Source organism: Brienomyrus brachyistius, chromosome 14, assembly GCF_023856365.1.
Source record: "Brienomyrus brachyistius isolate T26 chromosome 14, BBRACH_0.4, whole genome shotgun sequence".
Lineage (NCBI taxonomy): Eukaryota > Metazoa > Chordata > Actinopteri > Osteoglossiformes > Mormyridae > Brienomyrus > Brienomyrus brachyistius.
The window spans coordinates 1,089,435-1,116,510 of NC_064546.1; the positions used below are offsets into that span (position 1 = coordinate 1,089,435).

The 27,076-nt window shown below is 48.0% G+C and overlaps 1 protein-coding gene and 1 long non-coding RNA gene across 2 annotated transcripts; one reads left to right on the plus strand and one right to left on the minus strand.

Annotated features, from left to right (window-relative positions):
* Positions 1 to 302: 302 nt before the first annotated feature.
* Positions 303 to 23,553, plus strand: LOC125708117 (synapse differentiation-inducing gene protein 1-like). Its single transcript, XM_048975637.1, has 4 exons — positions 303 to 1,173; positions 6,986 to 7,512; positions 16,197 to 16,334; positions 19,561 to 23,553. The coding sequence occupies exons 2-4, from the start codon at positions 7,078 to 7,080 to the stop codon at positions 19,717 to 19,719; spliced, it is 732 nt and encodes a 243-aa protein (XP_048831594.1). The 5' UTR covers positions 303 to 1,173; positions 6,986 to 7,077; the 3' UTR covers positions 19,720 to 23,553.
* LOC125708118 (uncharacterized) lies at positions 2,040 to 8,459 on the minus strand. Its single transcript, XR_007382420.1, has 3 exons — positions 8,080 to 8,459; positions 6,341 to 6,428; positions 2,040 to 2,118 (listed from the first exon to the last, which is right to left on the minus strand). It is a non-coding gene; the product is annotated as an uncharacterized LOC125708118 (long non-coding RNA).
* Positions 23,554 to 27,076: the final 3,523 nt, after the last annotated feature.

Consider the following 27,076-nt stretch of genomic DNA (forward strand, 5'->3'; position numbering starts at 1 on the left):
GAAAAGTATGTGAAAAGGAACTGGGAAATAGGCTAATTGAACGGAGGCGCTGGTAGAGGTATAGGAACGTTAATACAGACAGACTTACTGTATAAGACGCACGTTACAGCAAAGCAACCTGCGCTGCCAGAAAACTTACGCCCTCTCACATTGTTCTAAAAGCTCTGAGTTCACCATTTGCACAGAGGGATTTGTGTGTGTGTGTGTGTGTGTGGGGGGGGGGGGGGGAGGGGGGGATGTAATAGCATACCTGGGCGGCAACCAGTATAGCGCCGTTTTTATAGTGCAGTACATTACGAAGGATGAACGCTGTCACCGGAGCATGATCGGTGACTTTACAACTCACACTCAGGAGAAATCGGGACGAGCCGGCAGTTTGGTAGAACCATATCGAATATCCATCAAGGAAATGCTCGATGTAATCGCTTTGCATTGCAAGAAAACGTTTTCTTATCAAGAAGCTTTACCGAGATCTATATAATAAGGATTTGTCGGGGGAGAGGGTGACGGTGCCTCGCTGCCGAGTGGGGCAGCTGACCCGGTCGCATCGTAGGCAAAGACAGTCTCTTTGAACGTCTTTATAATATCCCCTGCCTATTTCCTCTCTAAATTGGTTTTATATTTGGGGTGCTATTCAGTGGGCTGACTCTTAATGGCCCCGAATTGTGTAGGAAAAATCCCATTTGGCTTCCCTCTTCTGCAGAGGCTTTGAAACACGTTTCCTTCTCTCGCTCGGCGCGCAGAAGACAAGGCGCTCTGTCCCCGCTCGAATATTGATCCCGCAGCAATCGCTTATGCAGCCCTGAAGGACAGGCTAAGGGAACCTATTTAAGCGACGTCGGAGTGTGTGGCATGCAGTCTGTCATATGTTTTTTAAATCTCAAATACATATTAATAAACATCACCACTTGAAAGCTGAGATTACTGCGAACACCTGGAGAATGAAGGTTGAGATGCTCACACGCTCGGGGTTGTGACAATATTGTTCTCTCATGGTCTGGGATGAAACAGACCGCGATCTTAATTAGAACAACTTGGCAGATTTCCTTCAGGGAAATTATCCTTAAGGGACTAAACCCGTAATGTTGACCTTTTTTCCCTCCTGCGATGTTCAGAAAATTACATCGGAATGGTGTTCAGACCAACAGCGATAGGATTCTCCGAGAATAAAAGGTAGGAGTTATTTATGTCAGCCGAAAATACAGCGGAAAAGCCTGCCGTTAAATTCTACGAATATGCTGTGTTTACGGGAAGACGCATTATTAATCTGTTATGATTACTGTAATAAAGATATATTGCATATTTTTAATTAGAAATGCGGTATAGTTCACGTTCACGTACTAAATATACATGTAGGGAGCATTTTTACACGTCTTAAACATATTGTGTTTCTGATGTAACTGATATATAAAACTGCATATAAAAACTTAGAAGATTGTGTACAGATTAGTGTGTATTTGATAAAAGTCTCTTCAGAAGTACTGCATATCACAATAATTATTGTCTTTGAGTTTAAAAATAAAACGATGTCGAGCTCTTAATTCGAATCACTGAAATCTGCGGTCTTAAGAAACGCAAACTAAATGCATAAAATAAAGTACTTCTTTGAGGATCTACATTTCACGTCAAGTTGAAAGCAGTACAAAGTTGGTGCTCAGTATAACTGTTCGTTACGAACCAGATGACGGGTGAAAAAAAATGCGCTATATGATTGTATAGTTGTTATAAGTCGTTTATTTTCATCACATGTTAGTGTAGAAGTAGACACATTTAAACAGGAACGGAAAGGAACAATATATGTACTTCTGTTATTTGCAAGTTTATGATACATTTAACGTCTAGCTATTAAAATGGTTCCTGAGAATGGTGAGAGACTTGCCTTCTCACACGGACATTTTTGAACACCCTGAGAGCAGCACATCCTGCCTCGGGTTATATGTTGCCGTTAAGCAGGGTATCTAAGTATACAGTCACAATGCAACCCGCCCTTATACAAGTGACATGGATGAGAGTTTCCATGATGGTGCTTTGGTGTGGGGGGGGGGTACCCAAGAGACCCCCCCCCCCCCCCTCGGGGAATGTCTGAATCGGATCGGACAGCACATGCATGGTCGAAACCTGCAAGAACAATGTTATTAGAAATTCAGGTAATGGATTCATTTCTCAATCTGTCAAAGCTACCTGGTCAGATAAAAATATCTATTAGCTGGAGAGAATTTCTGTGCAGAGAAAATAGAATTTCATTGAATTTCACAAGATGTTGTTGGATGGAACTTCATCTATTTATCACAGGGGTGCAGGACTGAATAGATATTTACAGCAATGTGCGGCATGTTGAGGTATTCATTTGGGGGTCCCCGGCGTGGCTCGACAGCCTGAGTGACAAGGAGAGAGGTCCGGGCTGTTGTTTACGAGTGTCGGACGTCGCAGCAGGAGCCTCCAACGGCAGCGAGATGCGAGATGGTCGGGAGCATCGGTCAGGCCTCCTCTCGGCCAATTAGCCGCCTCGTGTGGAGGAATGGTCTGCACTTAGCTTTCGCAGATTAATTTAGCACCGGTACCAGCGATCACCCGACAGATGTTGGGGCTGACTGGGCAGTCTCTGCGACCCCTGTCCCCCTACAGGGCGTTAAGGCTGGAGAGTTAAAGAACAGAACCGCTGCGGTATTGTACGGATGTCGGTATAATGCGATGGACGCATGTAGCTCATTACTGCAAAGTTTGTGGAGGTTGAGACAGAAAGCGTCTTAACGGACTGGCTGCTGCAGGCTCCCTCGGGATACGACTGCAAGGTCTGCAAGCTACAGCGACACCCCCCCCCCCTTATAACGTGGGCCCAGGCGGAAGCGTCATAGTCTAACTGGGGCACGTCACTGCACCGCACTGGAGAAAAGACAGGGTCGCCTGAATCTGACTGGAGAGGGAGTCACAGCATGTAAGGAGCAGGCTGGAGCGGCTGGGTCCACAGCAACCTGAAGGGGAGAAGTGGAAGCGAGTGGGTGAAGGAATGAGGCTGTGCCCTGGGGCAAGGTGCCCTAGCAGGAGCACCCCAGTGATTAGCAGTCAAAGCTAATCGATCACAGAGTGCGAAACATGCTTCGCTAAGTAACCTGACCCCCTGGGCATCTTCTGCTTCGCAGATCAATAACATAATTACCTGTTATGCAAATAAGACAGGACCAGGTGAAATGTAATCAGCAGCCGAGATAGCACAGGTTTATTCTCAGGACACTCAGCCGATTACCGAGCTGTGGAGAGGATCACTAAGAAGGTGCCCAACAGCATGCCTTTTGCCCATCCCTGGTCAATGACATTTGGACAAATCAGATTGTGACTGGTTTGAGGGGGGATCAGATTACAAGAGAGCTGTTCATTGGTGTCGTCTTTTCATAATATAAACTGAAAGCTTCTTCCTTTGCGTGAACATGCATTTTTCCAAAACTCATTATAAGAAACTACTGGTCCCTTTCTCACTTCTCCTACAAAGCTCTCTTTTTTTCAGCTTGCGTCCTGCCACCTCCATTTCACCCCATCCACTCCCCCAACTGTCTAGGCATTGTCTTCTTGTCCTGGTTTATTTCTCCGCTTCAGATTCTGGTGCTACCAGCATGCGTGACATCATGGTCCAGCTGGCTCTCTAGAAATTACATTCCCAGTCACGGCTTCCCCGGACTCGTCACACTTCAGCTTTGTTTGAGGCGCTCAGAAAATGTGTTAGTTTTGTGCTCTTTGAAGAGTGCAGATGGACAGATGGCCTGTAGGGGGCGCCCAATAGGAAAACCCTCCTTGTGGGTGTTTCACTTACACAAAATTGTTCTGAGGCCAGAGCGAAAAATGATTGGTTCAGAGCAATAACCCAAGTAACTAGAGGAAGCAGGACCATTGGTTGGACCCAGCTCTTCCACAATCTGATTGGTCGTCTGATTGGTGAATAATTTTTCGTACTGCCCTCAGAACAAGCAAGTAAGAATTATGTGAGTAAAACTCTGATGAGCGAAAACCCTCTCATCTGAAAACAAAATCAATCCTGGCATACTAGTGATTTTGAGGCAGCATTTAACACAGACCACAGAACTATATCCACTACAACCCACCTGTCCTGTAGGTACTCTTTCCTATTTACCATGGTGAGCTGAAAACTGCCTGATTTCATATATCAAAATAAAGCTGCTGTCATTTATTATTATGATGACGAAACTGAAAACTCAGACCTTTCAGCTGAGCCCGTGAAACAGACTCTTTTCGCAAGAGCCACGACTGATTAATGTGGACGTAAGAGTTCGTTTTTGGAGTGGAGAAAGAAAATTAAGAATTGAAATTCTCCCAAGTCTTTGAGAAGCAGTATTAATTCGCAGTAGATTTTTGTGTACAAATCATGCGTCTGAAAGCTGGAGTGCGGAAGGGGGTTGATGTAGGGATAAGGGAGAATGATGAGTTTGATGATCCTGTGGCAATATCTAGCGGGGAGACAGAGCAGTGTTCAGCAGCCAAAAGGCCCCTGACCCTGCAGGTCACTCTAAGCCAGCGCAAGTCACCAAAGGCCATGTCGCAGACCAGCGTCCATGTCCTTAATTGCCTGCAATAGCCGAGAGGATTGAGGTGATTACCTGGAGGATTAAGCGGGATATTTGTTGGCCTCAACCTCTATAAGTGGGACTGAGAAAAACTCATTTGCTCTACAAGAAGCTCTTTTCTTTGACCTCCCCGGAGACCAACCCTACAAGCCTCACAGCGACCGCTGCTTATTTTTATGCTAATTCCCGTCTGCCGGCCGCACAGAAGTAGGGGTGCATCATCTTCCCGGCCCGGCATTCTCAGGGTAGGCTGAGAATGGGGCGCTTAAAACAATGCAAGAAGGTTTCACGCGTGAAGGAAAGGATGGCAACTGTACTGTGGGGAAGGCAGCAAAATTGCAATGCAGGCAGGTTTTAATACTTTTCTTGGACAAAATAATGTGCTTCTATTATTTGTATAACCCTTAAAGTGGGCCAGAAGGACACTATGATGATGGGGTGGGGGTGCAGGGGGTAGCAGACGAGTGCCCAGCTTTTACTGTACTCACTGCAAAGCCAGCATGGTAACTTACTAACCCCCCAAGCCCCTACCCACGCCATTGTGGGGACCACCATGGGCCAGCCGGATTCTGCGGAGCTTGTGGTTTCGGTGACGGAAGCTCGACACCGGAGGATCATCAAATGACGAAAAGCCGAACGCCGAGCCACGCCGCACGCGTCCGCATGCAATAACGCCAATAACTGCCGATGCCGCTGCTCGCTCACCAGCATGCTGAATGCACTGTTACAGCTGCTTGTGCGAGATAAACACGCGCTGTTTACCCAACATCCGTCTCTGGAAGTATTACACTGACACCCCAGTATTTACACACTGAAGCCTAGCAGATTAGTTGTAGATTATGGGCAAATCTTGCCTTCGCAGAGCCATAGAGAAAATGGCTGCTCTTCTGTTGACGAAAGACGGAGCATATTGAGATTTTTTCTCCTATAACGACATACTGACTTGCGTGTATAAATGCACATACTCTGTCCTTCCAATGCAGAATAATAACACGATCAATCACCTCCAAGCTATCAAACAATATCTGGTCAGAATTCTGGTTATTATTATTATTGTCATGGTAGTTGTTGTTATTTGAACAGTAGCCGTATTACCTGCAATTCTGACTAGGTAATCAGTTTTAAGCTACACAGGCTTGGGGTCGGTCTGGCCAGTACTCAGATGGGTGACTAACTAGAAAAGCTGGGTTGCTCCTCGTAGAGGTTTAGAAGTGGCCAACAGGATAGCCCATCCTGTGGTCCCTGTGGATCCCAATGCCCCAGTGCAGTGATGGGGAGACTGTACGTTAAAAATGGTGCCGCCCTTCAGATGAAGCTTAAAAGTGAAGTCCTGACTCTCTGAGGTCATTAAAGACTGTTGGACATCTTTCGAAAGAGTAGGGATGGTACCCTTAGGTCCTGGCTAAAATTGCCCACTGTGGTCCTTTCAAATCTGGCCTCCTAATCATCCCCTATATCTAATTGGTAAATTCTCTCCTGCCCCTTCACCACCTTAGCTACTGTTTGGTGAGCGTATTGCTGCAGAATGGCTGCCGATGCATCATCCAGGTGGGGGCTATACAGTGGTATTAGTTGAAGCGGCCCCCGTTTGATTCGGTAAAGCACTGTGGGTGTTTTAAAAAGCGCAAAAGCGCTGTGTACATGTAACATTCATTCATTGATGACTGTAACTAAAACAGGTTTCACATGTCTGAAGAGACTGGGTGTGATTCTTCACACACACACCCACCGCTGTCCTTATTAAATGTATTGCCTTCCTATCTTACCTTGTTCTCCTTCACTGTGATTCATCCCTCTATTCCCTGATCGCAGCACCGTTCCATCCTCGTGCTGCTTCTGTATGGATACCTGCAGCTAATGGAAAAAAAAAAATGTTCAGAAATTCCCTGTGCGTGACACACTGAACACAGCGTTGGCTGTCGGGACCGTGTGCGAGATACAGCGCCGGCCTTTAAATCCCGCCGGATCTGCCTATGAAGTGCCAGATGTGCGCACTGCTGCGGCCAGGCGCCGTGACGCGGAGATGGAAAGTAATTGGAATCTGGTGTGAGATGTCAGCGGCCTGCCCTCAACAGGAGGCCGTTTGTAATGGGGGCACTGCACGGAGGCGGCGATAAGGTGGTACAGTACTGTACGGCACAGGTGCCATCACCAGGGTTACAAGCTGCTCCGCACAACACCTTGTAAATGTTCGGTATCTCCTGAAAACACCATGGGCGACCTGGTAAAGTTTAAACAGCACTAGAAGCTGTCAAGACCCTAAAACACCTGAGTTCAAATAATGTTTATAATTATATGCAGTTTCTTGGTTCAGCATAAGGGTTCCCAGAAGGCGACACTCAGACTGGCGATGCCACGCTGGCCATTTTAACCATTCATATCCCATTAATCAAGTTTCCTGTTTTCCGTAGCTCCCAGGGAGGTGAACTCAGTTAGCTCCCGTCAAGTCCAGCATCGGCCTCGACCTCTCTTCTGGCAGGACCTCTAGACCAGCCCCTCCACCATGGAGAGCCTGAGCGAGTTGCAGAACCCACTCCTGGACAAAGCCAACAAGCATGTGGTCAAGGGCGACTATGGCTACCAAGGTGACTTTCCCAGCAACCAGTACCAGGAGAACATCATCAACTACTTTGTGGCCGGAGGGGGGAGCGGCGACAGGGCCAAGGCGCACCAGCTGCTGGACGCCACCTCCTTACACCTGGCAGTGGAGGCCTTCTACAGGCCCAACTTCATCCTGTACAAGGACGACGCGGGCGTCAAGGCCAAGGATTATAAAAGCGAGTGCTGCGAGACCACCTTCACGGAGACTAAGGAGGCAGCCAGCGAGGGCACCACCACCACCACCGACGATCCCCAGGCCAAGCTGCTGGGGGAGAATGACGTGAAGATCCAGACCGTGTCCTACGAGGTGGAGGAGGAGGAGTACCACGAGTATGAGGTGAGGAGCACTGGCGGTTAGCTTCCTTTCATAATGCATCTCCAGAGGTAACTGGCTGTACCAGCATTTGAACCCTGGTCCATCGGCTGGTGATCCGAAACGCACCAACCACGAGCTGAACCCTCTATGTGAGGCAGATAAAGCGTTGGCCGTGTGCGGCGTCGATATAAATATTTCTGAAACACATGAAGAGATGCTGTGGAGGTATCTGGCTATAGCAAGACTAAGATCTCAATCATGCTTCAGAAGGAACATTGAGGCTTGCGCTCCGGTACTCAGTGTTACAGCCCTGGTCTAGGTCAGGAGGCCATAACAAGTAAGCAGGGGACTAAAGTGCTCTACAAGCAGCCCACGAAGTAGTGTAGTCATGTATTTCACATCACACGACTCTGAGAAGATTCAAAACAAAGCCCTTTGATTCAGGCCTTTTTTATGCACATAACTATGCCACTGAAGGGAATAAGGGACAAGGGCGGAGCCAAAGATAAGAAAAGAAACAAACAAAACAGACCTCAAAACCCTAAACTTTACTATCAAGCAATAAAGCAAAGAAAAAGAACTACTTACCTCCTACGCACACAAAATATAGAAGGGTTGGCCTCCGCCCGCCTATCTAGTGTATTTAACATCAACAGTCCTACGTAAATGTGTAGGTGTGCACCTCCTGCCTAGCCAGTCCCTTTTCCTGTGCATATAGATTTGATGAATAAAAGTCAAAAGTGGCTTAAGGAAAGGCAAAAACAAGAGCTTCCCAAGCTTCAGCCATCTCTGCGTGCACTCATCTTTAAACATTTTGCTCCTCCCAGATTGCAGGCTATTCGTCGGCTGGCGCTGATTGGCAGAAAGGTCTACCAATCAATGGACCCAGCAGAAAAAAAAAGACAAAAAACACCCAGCATACACTAGTGGCCAAAATTGTGGAAATACTTCCAGTTACTTATGTAGTCATCTTATGTATGATATTTGTAAAATTCTTTGATTGTGTATAAACATTACCGCCAGTACTCGTGTAGTAATTTTTAAAGCGTAATGCCAAAAATGCTAGGTGTTTCCACAATTTTGGCCACTGGTGTATTTACACCCACAGCTCCCCAGGACATACTGGCTTCCCAGGACTCCTCTGTCCTCTAGCAGCTGTCATTTGCTCACACTGAGAGAATCCACAAAACATACAGACCATAGATATTTAACCAGGGGATTCATAAGCAGAAATCAACAACACATACTATTAAGCAGTTGTATACTGAAATGTTGAAGCCCAGACTTAGAAGTGACATTTCCTGAAGCACCACTGAGCTCAGCTGGGGAGACCCTCAATGGGGAGACCCTCAGCTGGGGAGACCCTCAGCTGGGGAGACCCTCAATGGGGAGACCCTCAGCTGGGGAGACCCTCTGCTCTGTTCCACAGTAAGTCCCAAAATATACCCCCCACCCCCATCAAAACAGGAATGTTACCCCAAACTAATGATAATGTGTAAATTCGGCTTCTTGACATGCAAGTTCAGGCATATATTTGTACCCTAAAATACCGGACAAACCTACGTTTGGTCCGGAAGAAGATTAAAAGAAGACTAAGGCTAATAGCCTTTTCTAGTGTAAACCTTTGTGCATGTCCATTATGGGAAGACATCATGGCATAAAAGACTTTCTCTGCTTTACTCAGCGTTGAAAGTAAGCACACGTACTTTGCAGGCTACAGCAATATTTCCATACCTGGCTTTTCAGCGGCATTGTTGGTTGGAAGGGGAGGCAAGCTCTTAATTCGAGTACCACAATCCATTTACAACTCTTCAATGCTTGTTCATTTTCAAACCATACTAATCTCAATAATAATGGATGGTTATACAATCTATTTTCAACACAAAATGACTATCATTAGCAATCACTATTATATAACGATGATTATAACTGTGATGGAGAGAAACAATGGCTCTCTTTATATTATATGCGGATGATTATTATAGTTGAGGCGATGATGGTGATTATTGTCATTATGAAATTAGTCATTCTTGTCATTAACAAGATTATAGGGACCAAGGAATCCTGCAAGGAGATGGCATGGGGTGAGCAGGGTGGACTGTCACAAACCAGCTGCGTCTACCTGAGCTGTCATTGTCACTGACATTGACTTCAGGGTGGGGGAAGGGACATGTCCCATTCAATGTTATGAGAGTGATAAACTATACAGGAAATGGGGGGGCGGAGCTAAAGCAATGGCCCCACCCCTGCCACTACAAAACTGAGGACTACTTCGATTTTGTAAATACACCTGTTTTGCAAAATATTCTGCCTCCAGACTCCTTTAAATACAGGTGGGCATTTGCTATAACCTGATGCAAGACGGCGTTTTTTCCCGATGCTCGTTTTTTTTCTAGTTTATAGCCGTATATTAAAATGTTAAAGTCGTGCAGGAACCCAAACCAAGAACTGACATTTCGTGTCAGTCCCTGGCACTGAGAATTACAGGCATGGCAGTGTTATTAAATCACACCCGTTTTCATACACGGCCCACCCTACAGCTTCCATTCCTCCTCTAATATAATCAAGCCGACCATGAAAATTAATTTCATGCAGAGAGCTGCTATCCGCCTGCATTGCTAACGGCTCATCGGTTTCCTTCGCTGCTTCCCGTGGGAATAACCCTTTCCACATTGTCACAGTGAATAACAAATCAATTATTCCATGTCCGCTGCTGTCTGTGCACCCACCGCTCAAAAGCGGAGCCGCCTCCCCCTCCCCCCAGTTCCGACCTTCGGAAACGTACTTTGGTCTGACCCGTGATCGCGACTAGCAGGCCTCTGAACATGAGGAACGTTTTATTGAATCTGACCAGCATGGACATCACAAGGGGTCTGGGTGGGTATGATGAGGGTGCTGTTACCAACGGTAGCAAGATCAGGTCCAGAAAGTACTAATCCAGACCAAGGTCTTGCTTCAACCAACCAGTAGAGTCCTCTGTGACTCTGACTCTTTATACTCAATTGGATTGTTGAAACAAAATCTTGGTCTGGAATTGTACTTTCTAGACCTGAACTTCCCCACGCCCCCCTCCGACACACACACACTTTTTGTTGGATTAAACAAAACTAGGGTGGAATTACTACCCTCTCTCTCCTAGAATCCCCCTACTTTTAAAAAGGTTGATTCGCCCCTGCTGACCACAGCAGCTGCCACATCTTCCAGCAGCCCAGGACTGAGCAAGGAATGCTGCCATGGTCAATTACGCTTCCTGGAAGCTTTATGTTTTATATTCTCCCCTTTCTCAATGAGTACGAGTCCTATCGGGCATCTATGTGTCTAGCAATGATTGGCAGTTTTTTCGTCTCTCAGGGAAATTCATTATTATTATTGTTGATGCTGTGAAACCCACACAGTGGCCAAGACACCTTCTGCTGAAAGAAAAAGAAAAAACACAAATGATCTCCTACCGTGGAGGTGTGGCACCAGAGGCAGGAGGTCCAGTCCATTTCGGGGCCATGGAGCCTTTGTCTGCCCACGGGTCCCCAGGCACGACAGGACTCACCTCCAACCTTCATGCTTCCTGATGAGTGAAGTGGAGAGGGCGAATCAGACGCCCCGACTGCAGGGTCTCTGGGCCAGGATCCCAGAAGGATCCGTCTGATTAACGCCAAAACCGCCGCGGCGTTCAACCAGAACGCGGCTTGGGCTCCCTCATTAGCGGGGGGGGGGGGGATATGGGGTGACAGGACCAGAGGTGCGACATCAGCCTGGCACCCAGCCCCGCACGTCTCCGTGAATCTCCCACTCGTCTTCTTATTCCCAGGGGAGGGGATGAAAGGGTCTAGGGGGCTTTCATCTGGGCGATTTTTGGCACCGCGTCTGATAGAAGACCGGGGGGCCCTGGGAGGTTGTCCCGCGGTGAGGTCTGCTCTGATCCGTGATGCTGGGTGCGTGTTACTGGCCTTGGGAAAGGTGATGGGCTACACACCCATGCAGAACACGAGCGCGATGCTGATGGCATGCACACATCTGCATGCAACTAGTCTGCCCAGGCATTTGCCTCCTGTCGTGTTACGGACGTCATCACCCAGGGCGACGGATGCTTCCCATTTATGCAGCTGGATATTTTACTGGAGTGTCTTGCTCAGGGTTCATAGAGCACTGCGTCCTACCCTACGGTAGGACGTGAACTAACAACCTTCTGGTATGGATTCTAACTAGCAAAAAAAGTAAGCAACTGAAGAAGTAATCGTCTGAAGAAATACTTGATTTTCATGTACAAGCCCTTTCCTTAGGGTGTCTGATGTAGCTTATGGCTACATCTCTGTGGATATGGGGTATAACCCCTTGACAGCTTTGGAACACCATAAAGGCCTCCCAGTCCATGGACCATAATGACAAATTGCTGCCAGGTTGAGAGTGTAATCACTGGGCTACTTTTTTCAGGTTATCTGCACCTGGGGGGGGTTCTTGTGTGAATGTCCAGCACTTTGGCCCTCCGGACAAGGAAACACATGGGGGTCACAGCGTGTTTTGCACCGCATGCTTTGGGGGGGATAATGGCGAATTACTAGAAACCTTACACCAGCTAGCCTCCGTTGCGGTGTCATAATTAATGAGCTGAGAAAGCAGTTCTAGGGTAATTAACACTATTAAAGGTTAAGGAATCCCATCAATTTTACTTAGCAGAATAAAAATATTTTTATATAACTTAGAGGTTACCAAAGATAGGCCTTCCTAAGGCTTAAAACCTGCGGCAAGATTTAGCACATGGCTAACAGTATGAGTAAGAAAGGAACCAGCATACATGAAGCTTTTCCTTCCTTGCTCTTATTCTCAGCGAATTCTCTCTCTCTCCCACCCTCTGTATCTCTCCATCCCCCCTCCTGTATCCTGTACGCTCTCCTCATTCCCTATTGGTCCAGTCATTCTCCATCCCCCATCATATGATGTGTTAAAGTAAACATGCCCGTCAACGCCACACGCCGCCAGGCAGCAAACGATACGAATAAATAAGCACGACAATATTCCCGTTTTGGCCGCAGACTGAATATGGGAGACAGAATGTCGGGTGCAGCAATCACCCCTACCCCACCTGCGCCTCATATCCTGCTGGTTTGTTTCGATTCGAAAGCTAAGCTGCCCGAACACATCCTGACACTGACATCCTGCCATGAGGAAGCCGAGGCCCTCATCGGCATGCGGAGCCCAGTGCAGGATGTTATTAGGTGCTTGTTGTGATTGCCCGTTTTTAGATGCCTGTTGTGATTGCCCGTTTTTAGATGCCTATTGTGATTGCCCGTTTTTAGATGCCTGTTGTGCTTGCCCATTTTTAGATGCCTGTTGTGATTGCCTCTTTTTAGGTGCCTGTTGTGCTTGCCCATTTTTAGATGCCTGTTGTGATTGCCTCTTTTTAGGTGCCTGTTGTGATTGCCCATTTTTAGATGCCTGTTGTGATTGCCCCTTTTTAGGTGCCTGTTGTGCTTGCCCATTTTTAGATGCCTGTTGTGATTGCCCCTTTTTAGGTGCCTGTTGTGATTGCCCATTGGAGGACTGGGCCTCTCTACTACGTTACTCTGATGTGTTTTACCCGACTTCGTGGGTGGCTGGGAACCTAGGTGGTGTGTAAGAATAACAGCTGCACCTCATTAAACAAGTACTGCATGGAGAATATGGGGAACAATGGCCTGTATTGGGAGCATTATTGAACAGGTTAGCTTTAGCAGACCTCCTCGTACAGCACCATCGATGGCATTAGTGCAGGATTGTCTGTTCTATACACTTCTTGCTGCGTTGGCAGTGATCGAGGCTCTGCAGCACACGGCTCGTATGTAATTGCAGGTTCCAATGGCACCCCCGGTGGTACTGGAGGAAATTGGTATGTGCAGTTATTTGGTAAGACAGACCCAGATGGCATCACATGACTTACACAACCCCTTTAGACTGCCTGCTTATCCTGCGATCCGATCGTAATCCAATCAGAAAAGCAGGTTTCACCTAAAAGTGTACGTGACATTGAATGGGAAGGAGGTATGGTGCCACTTACTGATTGGCGGATGGCTGGCATGTATGTATGGCACGTTCAGGAGTTTGTATGCCTTGCTGTCATGGATTGTTCATCCACGTGTCTGTAAGACTGTGCATTGTTAGAGAAACAATGGGGGTGGAGATGAGGACTCTCCCAGCGAGGGAGGGGATGTGGCCACACAGTGCAAAGTGGCACCACATCATCAAGGGAACTGAATGTAGAGGTGGACGTTAGTCAAGGCAAAGATGGTATGGTAAAAATTGAGGGCCGTGCCCCCCAAAAACCACTGACGTCAAATGACAGGGAGGAGCTCAAGTGGATCTGCCAAGCATTCAGGGTGTCAGACCTGGTGGTGAGGGTCCATCCTCCATGGCAGTCAGAATGTGGTGGCAAGGAAAACCTGGGGGTGCCTATAGCCATTATAGACATTCTGCCCACTGTTTATCCTGCTGATCGAGGGCGAAGTGATTTGTTAATCCCTTGGCTGAGAAAAAGATGCATTCCTAGAGCAGTACACAACACTTCCACCAGGGGGCAACAGCATGGAATATGGCCAGTTAGTTTGAGGAGCCCCGTAGGCTTTAGACAAATGGTGGTGTTTATTGTCAACATTCTTAGTGGGAAGGTCACATGATACATGAGTGGGTGACAACTATAGTTTATTTACCTAGCACAGTGACACCATAAACTCTAAAATATATTATGTAATCTCATTGCCAAATAATGTTAATAAGGATCTTCCTCCATCCATAATCCCAAATAAATAAGCTTGCATGTTCATTGTTTAAAATGGTCTTGATGTCTCCATGCAAGAAGATATCTTTTGAAGGCGCTTATTAGTATGATGATAATTAATGTAACGGAGTATCATGGCAAGTCCTTGGATCAAGGCTGTGTTTTTACCTGTCCTGAGCTGCTAGGGGAAGTTATTCACACGCTAACATCAACCTTGCGATGAAAAGCGAAGCTCACAGACTCTTAGCAAACACACAGATACAAGAGCAGCTTTACATCATACAGCCCTGTTATTGTGAGCCCAGAGAGGTGCAGAATCGCTAGCAGTCTGAAAGTGCTTTTCACACAGCAGCTGAATCCAGGCCTGCATTTTCCTATCGTAACTCCCGGTCCATCCACTCTGCCAAAGAGCCGCCCTGCGTAGGAGGCGAGCGAGCGCACGCTGACCGTGCTGGAAGGTCTGCGCTGGGGGCCAGGGGGGTGGGGTAGAGCTGGGCGATATCCTTCTCATACACACACACACACACACACACACACACACACACACACACACACACACACACACTTGGCACCAAGCAGGACATTTCTTAGCCGAACGAAAAATATGAAAGCTTGAAAAAATCCACTAATCCACTAAATAGTTACTGTTAAACCTTGCCGACTGGCGGGTGGAGTGCCGATTAACAGTGCCGATTGCCATCTTCTTAACCTCCGTGGGCCGGATTTAATTATGGGTAGTGGTTCACAAACTTACGGTAAGCACAAGCCACATGCAGCCATTATAACCAACGTTTACATGCACTGATACCTTTTTGTACCATATTAGAAGTTAAAGGAGGGTAGGGTTTTTAAAAACTGCATCGGAAATGTAGACTAGAAGCCTGAACTGAAAGCCAAATTATAAATCTTTCTGTATAAATCTTGCGTGGTCTGTAGCCTAAGTGTACCTCCCCAGCAATGGCAATAATCACCAATTAGTCACTGTCAGACACCGGGTTACTGTCTGATATCATCAATTACCGATAAAAATTATAATATTACACAGCCCTGGGCTATAGTGGGCAAGCCTGCAGTGCCAAGTGTGTGCTACAAACCTGAGCACCTCTCAGACTCTTTCCTCTTACCACCAAGACAAAAAAGCGTTAACCCTAAAAACATATCAGCCGGAAGATGGCCACCAGCAGCATCATCACACCAAATACACTTCTGTAAGCTGCTTCTCTGGCTGATTTCTCAGCAATTTCTCACTGAAAGCCCCTCTGGGAGAGCAAGCTACAGGCACTCTAGGTATTAAGAGCACCACGTTGCCAGTGTGCCCACAGATATTCAGCACAGGAGAGCGTGCGTCAGGATACACGGCCGGATTTAAACACCCTGACGGTGTTAGCTATCTCCAAGCAGCGTGAAACTGCAACACCTAAGAGACTGTTTTTTTTGGAGGGGGTGGAAATATTGACACTTGAGGGCAAGTGCACTAAAAGCTAGATACTCCCCAGTAGATAAAACTGAAATATTTATGATGCCTAGCACACTTTAGCAGATGGCTCAGATGGTAGAGAGGCCTACAGAGGTAAAAGCTCCGCACTGTAAGTGACGAGTTTCCATCAGTCACTTGGGAGCCCTCTGGGGTCACCCCTGACCCATAAGGATCGCCAGCAGTCAGCTGCCTGTCTATTGCCTTCAGAGAAATTTTCAATATTATAGATGTGACTGATGTCGAGATATTTGCATAAAATATTTATGCACTATTTTGTCTTTTTGGTTAGAAGGGAATCTGGCTTAACGTTTGTGTCTCAGCAATAACTTCTGCCTTACGTCACGCTTGCTTAAGATAGAGCTGAGCAGCTCCTATTTTAAGCAAGGATGGGCTCTTTGCCCAAATATGGTTGATAAGGTTCTCACAGGTTCTCTGACTTCCACTGTACTGCCCCCCCCCCCCCCCCGCCCACCCCCATCCCAGAGCGACTGCTCCAGCGAGAGTGAGAGCGAGGACAACTTCGTCATGGTTCCACCACGAGACCACCTGGGCCTGGCCATCTTCTCCATGCTCTGCTGCTTCTGGCCCCTGGGCATCGCCGCCTTCTACTTCTCTCAAGGGGTAAGAATCTTAACATCTGACCCAGGATCAGCTCACCACCGTATCTGGTCCGAACGCCATGCTTGGCACTGCAGTGGCATGTCACTGCTAGGAGTCAATAACTCTTCATTCGACATTTCCATATATACTGCTAGGACCATTCTGTTCTAGGACGATAATCTCAGACAAGGGGGACTCGAGACGTACTCAGGGATGTTACCTGTCAGTCTGGGCTTCAGTGATGACTGCACTTTGATCCGGCATCAAATTACGTGCCCCCCCGCTGATGCGAATTAAGAAGCGTGGGGAGGGACTCGCCAAAGCGGCGGTTCCGTTTAGCGCTGCTGCTCCGGGGCTCGCTGTCTGGGTGCTCGCCGTCTGTCGGCTCGCAGCGAGGGGCTGCTTTCCATTTTCTCAGCTCTTTGCAGGAAAAGCCCCCCCCCCCCCTCTTCCCCCGCCACCCATCTCCAGCCACCTCCTGTCTCTGCCTGTAATAGATTTATAGACACGCGGTGGAAGGACGACGGAGAGCCTGTGGATGGAGTGGGGAAGACACTTATTTCAGGGCCGAGTATAATGATCTGCCGGAATAAGGTACAGGAATCTGGCATCATCCATTTTGTGCACTGAGACTCAGTATCGTGCTACGAGCGCGCAGGTAAGAGCTCGTTAGGGAATAACCAGCCTTCCCAAAGCGATGGTTCCTGATACAGTGTTCACATCTTAAAGCCAGACGTGTTTAGTTATTAGCACAATCTACTGTCTATATTCAATTAAATTAAATAAAACATCTTAGCACTGTTTGGTTCCCCTTCTATACTCAGTCATCTACTTTAACCATCCCAAGCATCCTGAGTCTTTATTAAGAGTAATTCTTTCGAAATGTAAGAATCACTGGCAGGTGACAGATTTCCCCGTCCACAAAGTGTCTTTTTACTTATAAACAATTTGGGGGAAGACGGCTCGATTTCAAAATAGCAAACAGGGCCGAGCGAGACGTCCACCCTCGACATCGATACATTTACTCTGGATTTAAAAGGTCAGGTGCCGGCAATGAGCGGCCAGCAATGCACCCCCCCCCCCCCCACCCCACACAGCATACACAGCGCAGCACTGAGGCTTGGTGCTCCCCATTGGCCAGGCAGGAGGACCGCAACGCGGGGGAAGGCGACAAGCACTCTCACTTAATGAGACGTCTGCTGCCACACCTCATGTGGCAGATTAATAGCTCCTCCTGCTCTGTAACTAAAACCCCATTTACACCTTCCTCCCCCCCCCCACCGGGGAAGCTGACATGGATCCGTGATTAATTCGATTTACTTGATGTTGCCAAACACAACTGTCCACCTCTGAAGGAAACGGCTCGATATGACGTGACGAATCGTCCTCTTGGCTCTGAGAGCCAGCGGCTCCCCCCGGTGATATCAGGGCCTTTTTTAGATGTGGAGGGGGTCCCGGAGCTACCGGGGTCCTTCCTGTGCATACATCACATTAACACACGCTGTCAGATGCTCAAACAAGAGACTCTGACAATATTTGTCAAACTGTCTAATATTTAAACTATTAGCCATGTGTACGTGTCATATATATGAACTCAGCAATCACAGACATGAGTTTATTAATCATATATATTAGCCTACAAAGGCAGCTCTTCAATGGAACCAAGCGTGATGAAGACCAGGTCTCCCTGCTGGATCAATTGGAGTAAAAACGACACCATCTCTGCAGTCTAATTGCTGTCCTGTTACCGAGAAAATTCCGACGCAACGCACCCTGAAATTTCTGGTCCGTTTGGTCTTACGGAGCCTGAGTTTCACCCTCTAGTGAAAGCGGCCGCAGAGTGTGGTCAATCATTCATCGTGATGGTGGAAGACAGGTGAGGGAAAATAACGGAGGTGCCTGCCATCACAGCAACAGCGTGGGACCGCTGCATAGAGCCTCTGAGTGCAGCATGTAGCCAAAAAAAGCAGCTTGCTAACTGGGGGCTGTGTGACCCTGGAGTGGTCTCGACATACCTACAAGGGTTCCTGCATTCAATCTACAGCCGTGACTGCAAGTCACTTCTAGTGCAAATGAGATAATGGACCTGGTGTTGGGTTTAATTTTTAGTTGGTTGTCATAGCAACTAATGCTTACCTCTCTGCGATCCTTTTCGCCTTCCTGTCTTCGACCTTGCGCCATAGTCTGCCGCATCTAACCTGTTTGAAAAGATTAAAGGATTAGACCGGGAAGATTCTGTTTAGTTGCATCCTGTCAGCCTTGGCTAATTATCACAGTTAATTTGTAACTGGCTATTAATATCGTAGGGCAGGTCATTTTAATATTTTCACGCGTTACATAAAATAAAGGCTAATCAGTCTGTCCTCAGCATCCTAAATCCAACATCAAAGTTGATGTTTATCTGTTTGTGAGGTGGATGAGGGGGCGTGACTGATAGTCAGGTGTATAAACTGATGTGTCGGTTGTTTTTGCCCCTGGAAATAGACCCCAAACCCCAAATGAAGGCCCCATTCCCAGCCCAGAGCCACGGTCGCTATTGCCACTCACTCAGCCACCTGCCAGGCAGATGCCATCGCAGTGATGGACAGGTGGCAGGAGTTTCCAGGACTTCCTGAGCTTTAGGGAGAGACTCCCCATCCTGAGCTTTAGGGAGAGACTCCCCATCCTGAGCTTTAGGGAGAGACTCCCCATCCTGAGCTTTAGGGAGAGACTCCCCATCCTGAGCTTTAAGGAGAGACTCCCCATCCTGAGCTTTAGGGAGAGACTCCCCATCCTGAGCTGCTTACAAAACTATGCACAGCAGTTTCTCTTGCAGAAATGCACATCCCGACACAACTATGCAATCCTCGAATATCACAACCATTAACGGCAGAACAAGATATTATTTCCCCCCTGGCATTCCCCCCCCCCAGCGGCTGAGCCGGGGGAGAATCACTGACAGCCCTTCTCATCCCATTTTAGTCATTTCCCTCCAAACACGTCACCCCCGAAGGAGAGGGACCAAGGGGAACGCTCACAAACACTTCCTGGCATCGTTCATTACCGTCTCCAAGTTAAACCCCTTAACATCACCCCTGGAAACCAAGGCTTTGGCTTTCAGATCAGGAGGAAACGCATCATCCATCCTCGTCACGCCATGACAGATCACTCACTCTTTACTTCATTTATTTTGTGCTTCTTCCTTTTTATTCCATTCTTTTATTTCATTCTCTCTCTCTCTCTCTCTCTCTCTCTCTCTTTCTTCCAGACTAGCAAGGCCATCGCTAAGGGAGACTTCCCCCTAGCCAGCACAGCCTCCCGGCGAGCTCTCCTCCTGGCCGCTCTGTCCATCACCATCGGGACGGGGGTCTACGTCGGCGTGGTTGTGGCCCTCATCGCCTATCTGTCCAAATCTGGCCACGTATAGGGGAAGCCTCCGCGGGGCCCCCCCTACTGGAGCCTGGCTGACACGGATGTGGGCTGTCAGACTCCACAGCGCCTCCCTATTGGCCAACATCCACCCGCCACATCGGATTAGCCGGGGAAAGGAAGGGAGGGGGGGTCACAGGGAGGAACGTTACTTTAACAAAATGGATATAAACATCACTCACATCGATCTCGACTAAACCTGCTATTCTGCACCAAGCCCTATCCAAGCCCTATCCAAGCCCTATTCTAGGCTGGTCCAATAACGGGGGAGAGACGGGCCAATTAGCAGAACTCCAAGGGAGTCTGCACAGACGGCGCCTGGAAGAGTGGGGGCGACGCTGCTCTGCGATTCCCTCTGATTCACATAATTAGCACTGAGTTCTGCTTGGAGGAAATTGGAGGCTAACCGCTAATGGATCCTCTTAATTCATAAACACAAACATATCCTGGAGGCCTAAGAGGGAAAAAAAAAACTACTTATCCCTCTGTTTTCCGGGGCTAAAAGAGCCGATATGTTCTTTTTTTTAAAAGAATCCATGACATACAGATGGTGTGTTAGCATCGAAACTGTTCCATCTGGAAATTTCTCGTGTTTGCCCAAGTGTTTTTACAGGCATCAAGGCCCACTTTGATCTTTAAAAAGGTACCAGACGAGTGGCTGAGAACGGAGGCCCTGAACGCCAGGCGAGAGAATCGACAGGAGGACTGAAATAAAACCGTGACTCAGAAGAGAAAGAGGAAAAAGCCAAGGGCCGCCGTGGAAAGGAAGCAAAAAATGCTCCCCATTGTGTTATTCCCTTCGGAATAAATGAATCTGGCATGAGTGAGAATTCTCTCCTTTCTGCTGCAGTTGCTGCAGAGCCATGAGGCACAGAAGTGGAGGTGGAATACTGCTGGATGTTAGGGACAGTACAGTACAGCCAGGTGTCTAAGGGAAGTCTGAAGGTCCGGTCCTTCTCGGATTCAGGGACTCCCTCAATCTGTTTCTCCTGCTGCCTCGTGCTTCCAGCTGAGTGTCGCCCGAAGCTCGGTGGGAGCTGGACCGTTGCCTTCAGACGATTGATTGATGGAGCACATCAGGTACCGGAGAAAGACGATGACGTCTGAATGAAAAGAGGCGACTCTTGTTCTGGAACCTGTGGGACTTCAAAGTCCATGTCCCTGTCATTCTCTCCTTGGGGTCTACTCAACATACCTGCTATAACAGCAGACAACCCTGATATATCACCGTAGAGGCTCCTACATTGATTTCTTTGAAAGATCTCAATCTCAGCCTGTGTCTACCCTGTCAAGACGACTACTTTCAGCTGGCAGTTACTCTACCTGAAAATGCTATTTAATCAAAAGATGAGCTGCAGTCCTGGTTGTACCTTGGACCTTGAGTTATGACCCTGGGAAGCAATTCCATAAAGAAGGAACAGTGTCTATTAATTGATATTCAGGGCAAAAGTTGATGTCTCCTGGAGAGGAACGCTGCAGCAACTAGGCTAGACATAGCTTTGTGCTCTGAAGACTGCAGCCCAGACAAAACAAATGAATCACTGTGCTGGTGCATTTGTTATCTAACACACGGAATGCAGACCACCTCATTCCCATCAGTCAACAGTGCAGAATCCTAGAGTGCTCTGAAAGGCTTTTGGGTGACTCAGAATTCACCACCTTAGCTAAAATAAAAAAAAACATAATCCTCAACAGGAAACAGGTGGTGTGAAGCTAGGGCAGCAGCAGTGAAAATGAAAGGAGCATGCGACGATTCTCAAACAGTGCGGAACAAAAATCTTCCGGAAAATGAAATGTCTAATTTAATGGCAGTGACTGTGTACTAGGGGCGGCATGGTGGCACAGTGGTTAGCACTGTTGCCTCACACCTCTGGGACCCTGGGTCACATGTGTGTGGAGTTTGCATGTTCTCCCCATGTCGTTGTGGGGTTTCCTCCGGGTACTCCGGTTTCCCCCCACAGTCCAAAAACATGCTGAGGCTAATTGGCGTCGCTAAATTGCCCATAGGAGTGCATGTGTTTGTGAATGGTGTGTGAGTGTGCCCTGCGATGGGCTGGCCCCCCATCCTGGGTTGTTCCCTGCCTCGTGCCCATTGATTCTGGGATAGGCTCCGGACCCCCCGCGACCCAGTAGGATAAGCGATTTGGAAAATGGATGGATGGATGAATATGAACTAAAATTCGATATGATTCTGCTGGCCCTGAAAATGTTTATTCTCCAGGACAAGACCGGCAGCTGGAGCAAAAACGCCAAAAAAATTAGAACAGGAGCAGAAAACAGTAACAGTGAAGTAAGAAACCTTTGGCCCTTTAAAACTTTTTGACCAGACAGCATATGTTTACTGAGACCGTGAACGCATTAGCCTTATGGAAATTAAGTTAATGCTTGTGAGAAAAAAAAAATGTAACAGGTGGTAAAATAATTGATGCTGGGGAAAGAGAGACACAGACGGACGAGTTTGGTGGCATTAATGTAAGCTGGGAGAGGATGAGAGCTCCACAAGCCTGAACTTGAACTAATCGGAACACCTGTCTGGATGTGCAGCTCCTCAACCAGGAGGACACTGATCAGGCAGCCCATATGAGGAGCCTGAGATTCCTGGGTGCATCATGGAGCGTAGGAGATCTGGGCTTTGCGTGGTTCACCGTTGGCATTGCGATACATGCCTAATGAGTCCCACAATCAGAGGGGCTCAAACTGGAGGTCAAGCACTGCACTGGTGTTGTGTCCCAGCTGAAGATATAAGCTCATAGACCGTTGTGACCTTGGTTTGACAGCTGTCATCAAGAAGTAGCAGCTGTCACCATAGCAACTTCCATATGTGAGCAAGAACGACAGCTTTGAGATTTGGACAACAGCATGATCACCAGGATGGATCCAGCACTGCACACAGTGACAGCAGAGGCCCTGAGGTGGATTTTGAGGCCCGTCTTTCTATATGACCTGATTTGATGTCTTGGCAGGCAGTGTAAATACACACATATCTTCACACCGGTGAGACCATCGCTTCAACATCCAGGTGTGCAAAATCGAGAAGAAGGCAGATGCTTTGCTTCAGGCAGGCCTTCAGTGAACCAGTGCTTCATCGAGACTTAACTTCCCCCACCATCCAGTCTTGGCCTTGTTCAGCTACTGGCCCCGTTTGACCGGTCATGTTCCTATGGAAACCGTCTCTGTGCTGAGCACCAGTGTTAACTTTGAACCTGGTGACTGAAAAATATCTGAAAAAAACAGTGTAGAGCATTAATGAGCTGCTCTGTAAATACAGTACCACTAAGTGTATTCTGCTGTTTGAACGCGTGGAGGTTGTTTATCAGCGCTTTGTACCGTCTTATCACATACACATTACCATGTGTCACTAAGGAAAAAGACACCTGTACATATCGGAGAGAGCACATATTGTAATTATACAAAGCATTTTTTAATTTCAGCTTCCCTGTGGATGTATTCCTAATGATGTTAATACAAATGTATATCTCTCTGATGGACTGCCTAACGTTGCCATGGGGATAAATGTAAATTGTTTTAATGAAAATATTTCCTTATTAAAATGTAATATCCTTCTCTGGATTTGCACACTCATCTGGCAGTGCAAATTCCATGCCCAAGAGTCCAAAAGTGCCACTAGGGGGAGTACATACAGCTTGATTACAAAGAGCCAATTAGATGGCGCTTGAACTGGTGCTCCTCCAATCACATGGGCCGATTTTGGTGGGTCATTTCGGCTGGCCCTCCGTGGGTTGTCAGAGGGCCTTCTGCCGAGCTCTGTGGCAGATGGTGCGACTGTGTTCATATCTGTTGTTTGGAAATAAAAGGTGCAAACAAAACGTGACAGACTGCCTGTTTCATTATCCGGGAACACCTCACGCACGTCAGAGCTGTGCTGCACGGTCAAATTTTAAAGCGACGGCTCATAATTTTGTTACCGTAGGCGATCAAAATCGTGATGGTGTCACGTGGAAATCTGCCCCCTTGCCTTGGAGGGGCTACGGTCTGTTTACAGGACCACTCGGTGATTAAATGCCAAGGATCCTGTATCCGTCTGATAGGCAAATGGTCCCGTGGTGAGATCATTTATTGCAGAGTAACACGAGGGGGGGGGGGGGGTAATGCTACATATGCCTGCCAATGAGAGAACACATCCAGTTACAAACCATTGTGAATCGTTGGTAGAGTTATGACAACACACAAATCCGATGAGCAACAGGAAAGATATAGATACTTCTCTGCTTTTACCTGTAGTCATTATTTAGACCTTTTAGCAAGATCATCTATTCACAGGAACGTAATAAAAAGTCAGGAATTCTTAAGAATCATCTACTACTGTCCTTACTGTGCTAATGACAATGGCAGAAGGAATTCAGGGGTGAGGCCACCTGAGGAAAGCCCCATTTAGGAAGGATATGCGACCTGCACATTTCATTTACAAGATTCACTGGCTATAACCAAGGTAACCTGAGCAAGAATTGCTACTCATGGGGAACCTGAGGGCTGGCCGACATTTATTGTAGGAGAAAGATAAAGACTCTGGTGAAGTTCAGCAGCAAAGGACCCAAACCTGGGGGCTGTAACTTCAGCAAATGATAGTAGATAAAAAAAAGGATGATGCCATAAACCTGTATAATAAAGGCATGTGTCCAGACCAATGGGCCGCCTCATTACACACTACAAAATCTAATGTTGCACCATGCATTACAGGCAGCTCTCGACATAAGTAAACTTGTTTAAATCTGGACTTAAGCAAAAATATCAAAGATGCGTAGAGTTCATGGGAGTGCTAATGCTAAAAGGCGACATATGCAATACCGCAAACCATCTGAGCTCCTGTTGGTCTGGCAAGAGTGGGACATGGAAGCATCAACATACACATCAAGATATTTCTCATAATCAGCTACCTTTATTTCAGAGGAGCTCATAAAACATATATACCTTATATTTTTGCTCCCTGCATGAAATACCTCACATTTGTCTACATTAAATTTCATCTGCCGGGTATCAGCCCAGGTCAGGTCAGGTCCGGTTGGGGAGCATGCGCTGATGCAGTGTGTTGCCGCACCCACCACATAGCGAAACTCCTTAGGATCCCGGGCAGCGACCCCGCAGGCAGACACACGGTCCAGTCCCACCCTCCGGAAATGGCCATCCATCTGCCACAGCCAGGTGTTACGTGGACGTCCCCCTTAGCCTGGTCCAGCTGCTTGGATCCCAACAGTGACGATCCTGCGTGCCAGATAACTCTCAGGGAAACGCGCTACATGGCCGTAGTGCTGTAACTGATGCTGCCTCACAATGTAGGCAATGTGCCTCATTTGGGACTCCTTTAGCAGCTGCTCATTCGACACAAAGTCAGACTAGCAGTTCCCAAGGATTCTCCAAAAAAAACACAGTACCGAAGGAATGCAGTCTATGTCTCAGCTCACTGGATAGCATCCATGTCTCACAGCCATACACCAAGACAGGGAGCACCAGGACACTAAACTCTTGGACCTTCGTCCTCTTGAAAAGATATCGCCATACACCCCTTTACAGCAATCTCATTACCCCCTATGCTCTTCCAATCCGTCTGCCGACTTCATATGAAGAGTCACCAAAGAGATGAATGTTGCTGCCGAGGTAAATCTCTTGAAAAGGTTGACATCCTTCCTGCAGACAGATAACCTACTGATATCCAGGACACCCGCAATTCCAGACACTCAGACTTCTCGCTCAGTCTCTCAAGAGCCGCAATCAGAGCCTCCATTGACTCCGCTAAGCTCAGAGCATCGTCAGCAAAGTCAAGATCAGTAAATCTTTCTTTACCAATAGACACCCCAGAGCTGCTGGACCCCACGACCCTGTCCAACACTCAGTTTATACAAGCATTGAACAGAGTAGGAGGAAGACCACATTCCTGGCAAACCCCAGAATCAACTGGGAAGAACACAGAGGTTCTCCCTCCACTCTGCAGAGCACTCGCAGTACCAGTGTACAGGCCAGCCATGATGTCCAGCAACTTCAGGGGAATCCCGCAAAGTCTCAGGATATCCCACAGGGCAACTCAATCAACTGAGTTTGTAGGTGCTTATTTTCATCCCAGCCACTTCACACTCAGCTGTGAACTGTTCCACGGTCTGATGAGGCCAACAGAACCACATCATCTGCAAAAAGCAGAGACCTAATCCTGAGGTCACCAAACGGGACACCCTCAATGCCCTGGCTCCGCCTAGAAATTCTGTCCTTAAAAGTTATGAACAGAATCGGTGACAAAGGGCAGCCCTGGCGGAGTCCAACCCTCACCGGGAACGAGTCAGACTTACTGCCAACAATGCGGACCAAGCTCTGTCATCGGTTGTACAGGAACCGAACAGCCCTTATAAGGCAGCCTGGCACCCCATACTCCTGGAGCACTCCCCACAGGACTCCCCGAGGGACGCAGTCGAATGCCTTCTCCAAGTCCACAAAACACATGTAGACTGGTTGGGCAAACTCCCATGCACCCTCCAGAACCTTGCCGAGAGTATAGAGCTGGTCCACTGTTCCACGGCCAGGGCGAAAACCACACTGCTCCTCCTGAATCCGAGGTTCGACTATCCGACGGACCCTCCTCTCCAGGACCCCCGAGTAGTGTGATCCCCCTATAGTTGTAACACACCCTCCGATCTCCCTTCTTGAAGAGGGGGGCCACCACCCCAGTCTACCAATCCAGAGGTACCGCCCCTGATGTCCACGTGATGCCGCAGCCCTGCAACACCCAGAGCCTTGAGGAACTCCGGCGGATCTCATCTACCCCCGGGGCCCAGCCACCAAGGAGCTTTTTAACTACCTCAGCGATCTCTGCCCCAGAGATAGGTGAGTCCACCCCGAAGTCCCCAGACTCTGCTTCCTCATTTGAAGGCATGTCAGTGGGATTGAGGAGGTCTTCGAAGTACTCCTTCCACCGACCCACAACGTTCCGAGCTGAGGTCAGCAGTGCACCATCCCCACCATAAACAGTGTTGATGCTGCGCCGCTTTCTCGTCCTGAGCCGCCGGATGGTGGACCAGAATCTCCTCGAAGCCGTCCGGAAGTCATTCTCCATGGCCTTGCCAAACTCCTCCCATACCTCAATTTTAGCCTCAGCGACCGCCGAAGCCGCATTCCGCTTGGCCCGCCTGTACTCATCATCTGCCTCCGGAGTCCCACAGGCCAAAAAGGCCCAATAGGACTCCTTCTTCAGCTTGACAGCATCCCTCACCGCCGGTGTCCACCAGCAGATTCAGGGATTGCCACCACAACAGGCATCGACCACTTTATGGCCATAGCTCCAGTCAGCCGCCTCCACAATGGAGGCGCGGGACATGGCCCATTCGGATTCAATGTCCCCCACCTCCCCTGGG

Bases quoted from the DNA above. Each gene is read 5' to 3' on its own strand.
- LOC125708117 (XM_048975637.1), top strand. From the start codon at position 7,078: ATGGAGAGCCTGAGCGAGTTGCAGAACCCACTCCTGGACAAAGCCAAC. The intron at 7,513-16,196 runs GTGAGGAGCACT...CCCCCATCCCAG, and splicing joins AGGAGTACCACGAGTATGAG to AGCGACTGCTCCAGCGAGAG. The intron at 16,335-19,560 runs GTAAGAATCTTA...TCTTTCTTCCAG, and splicing joins CCTTCTACTTCTCTCAAGGG to ACTAGCAAGGCCATCGCTAA.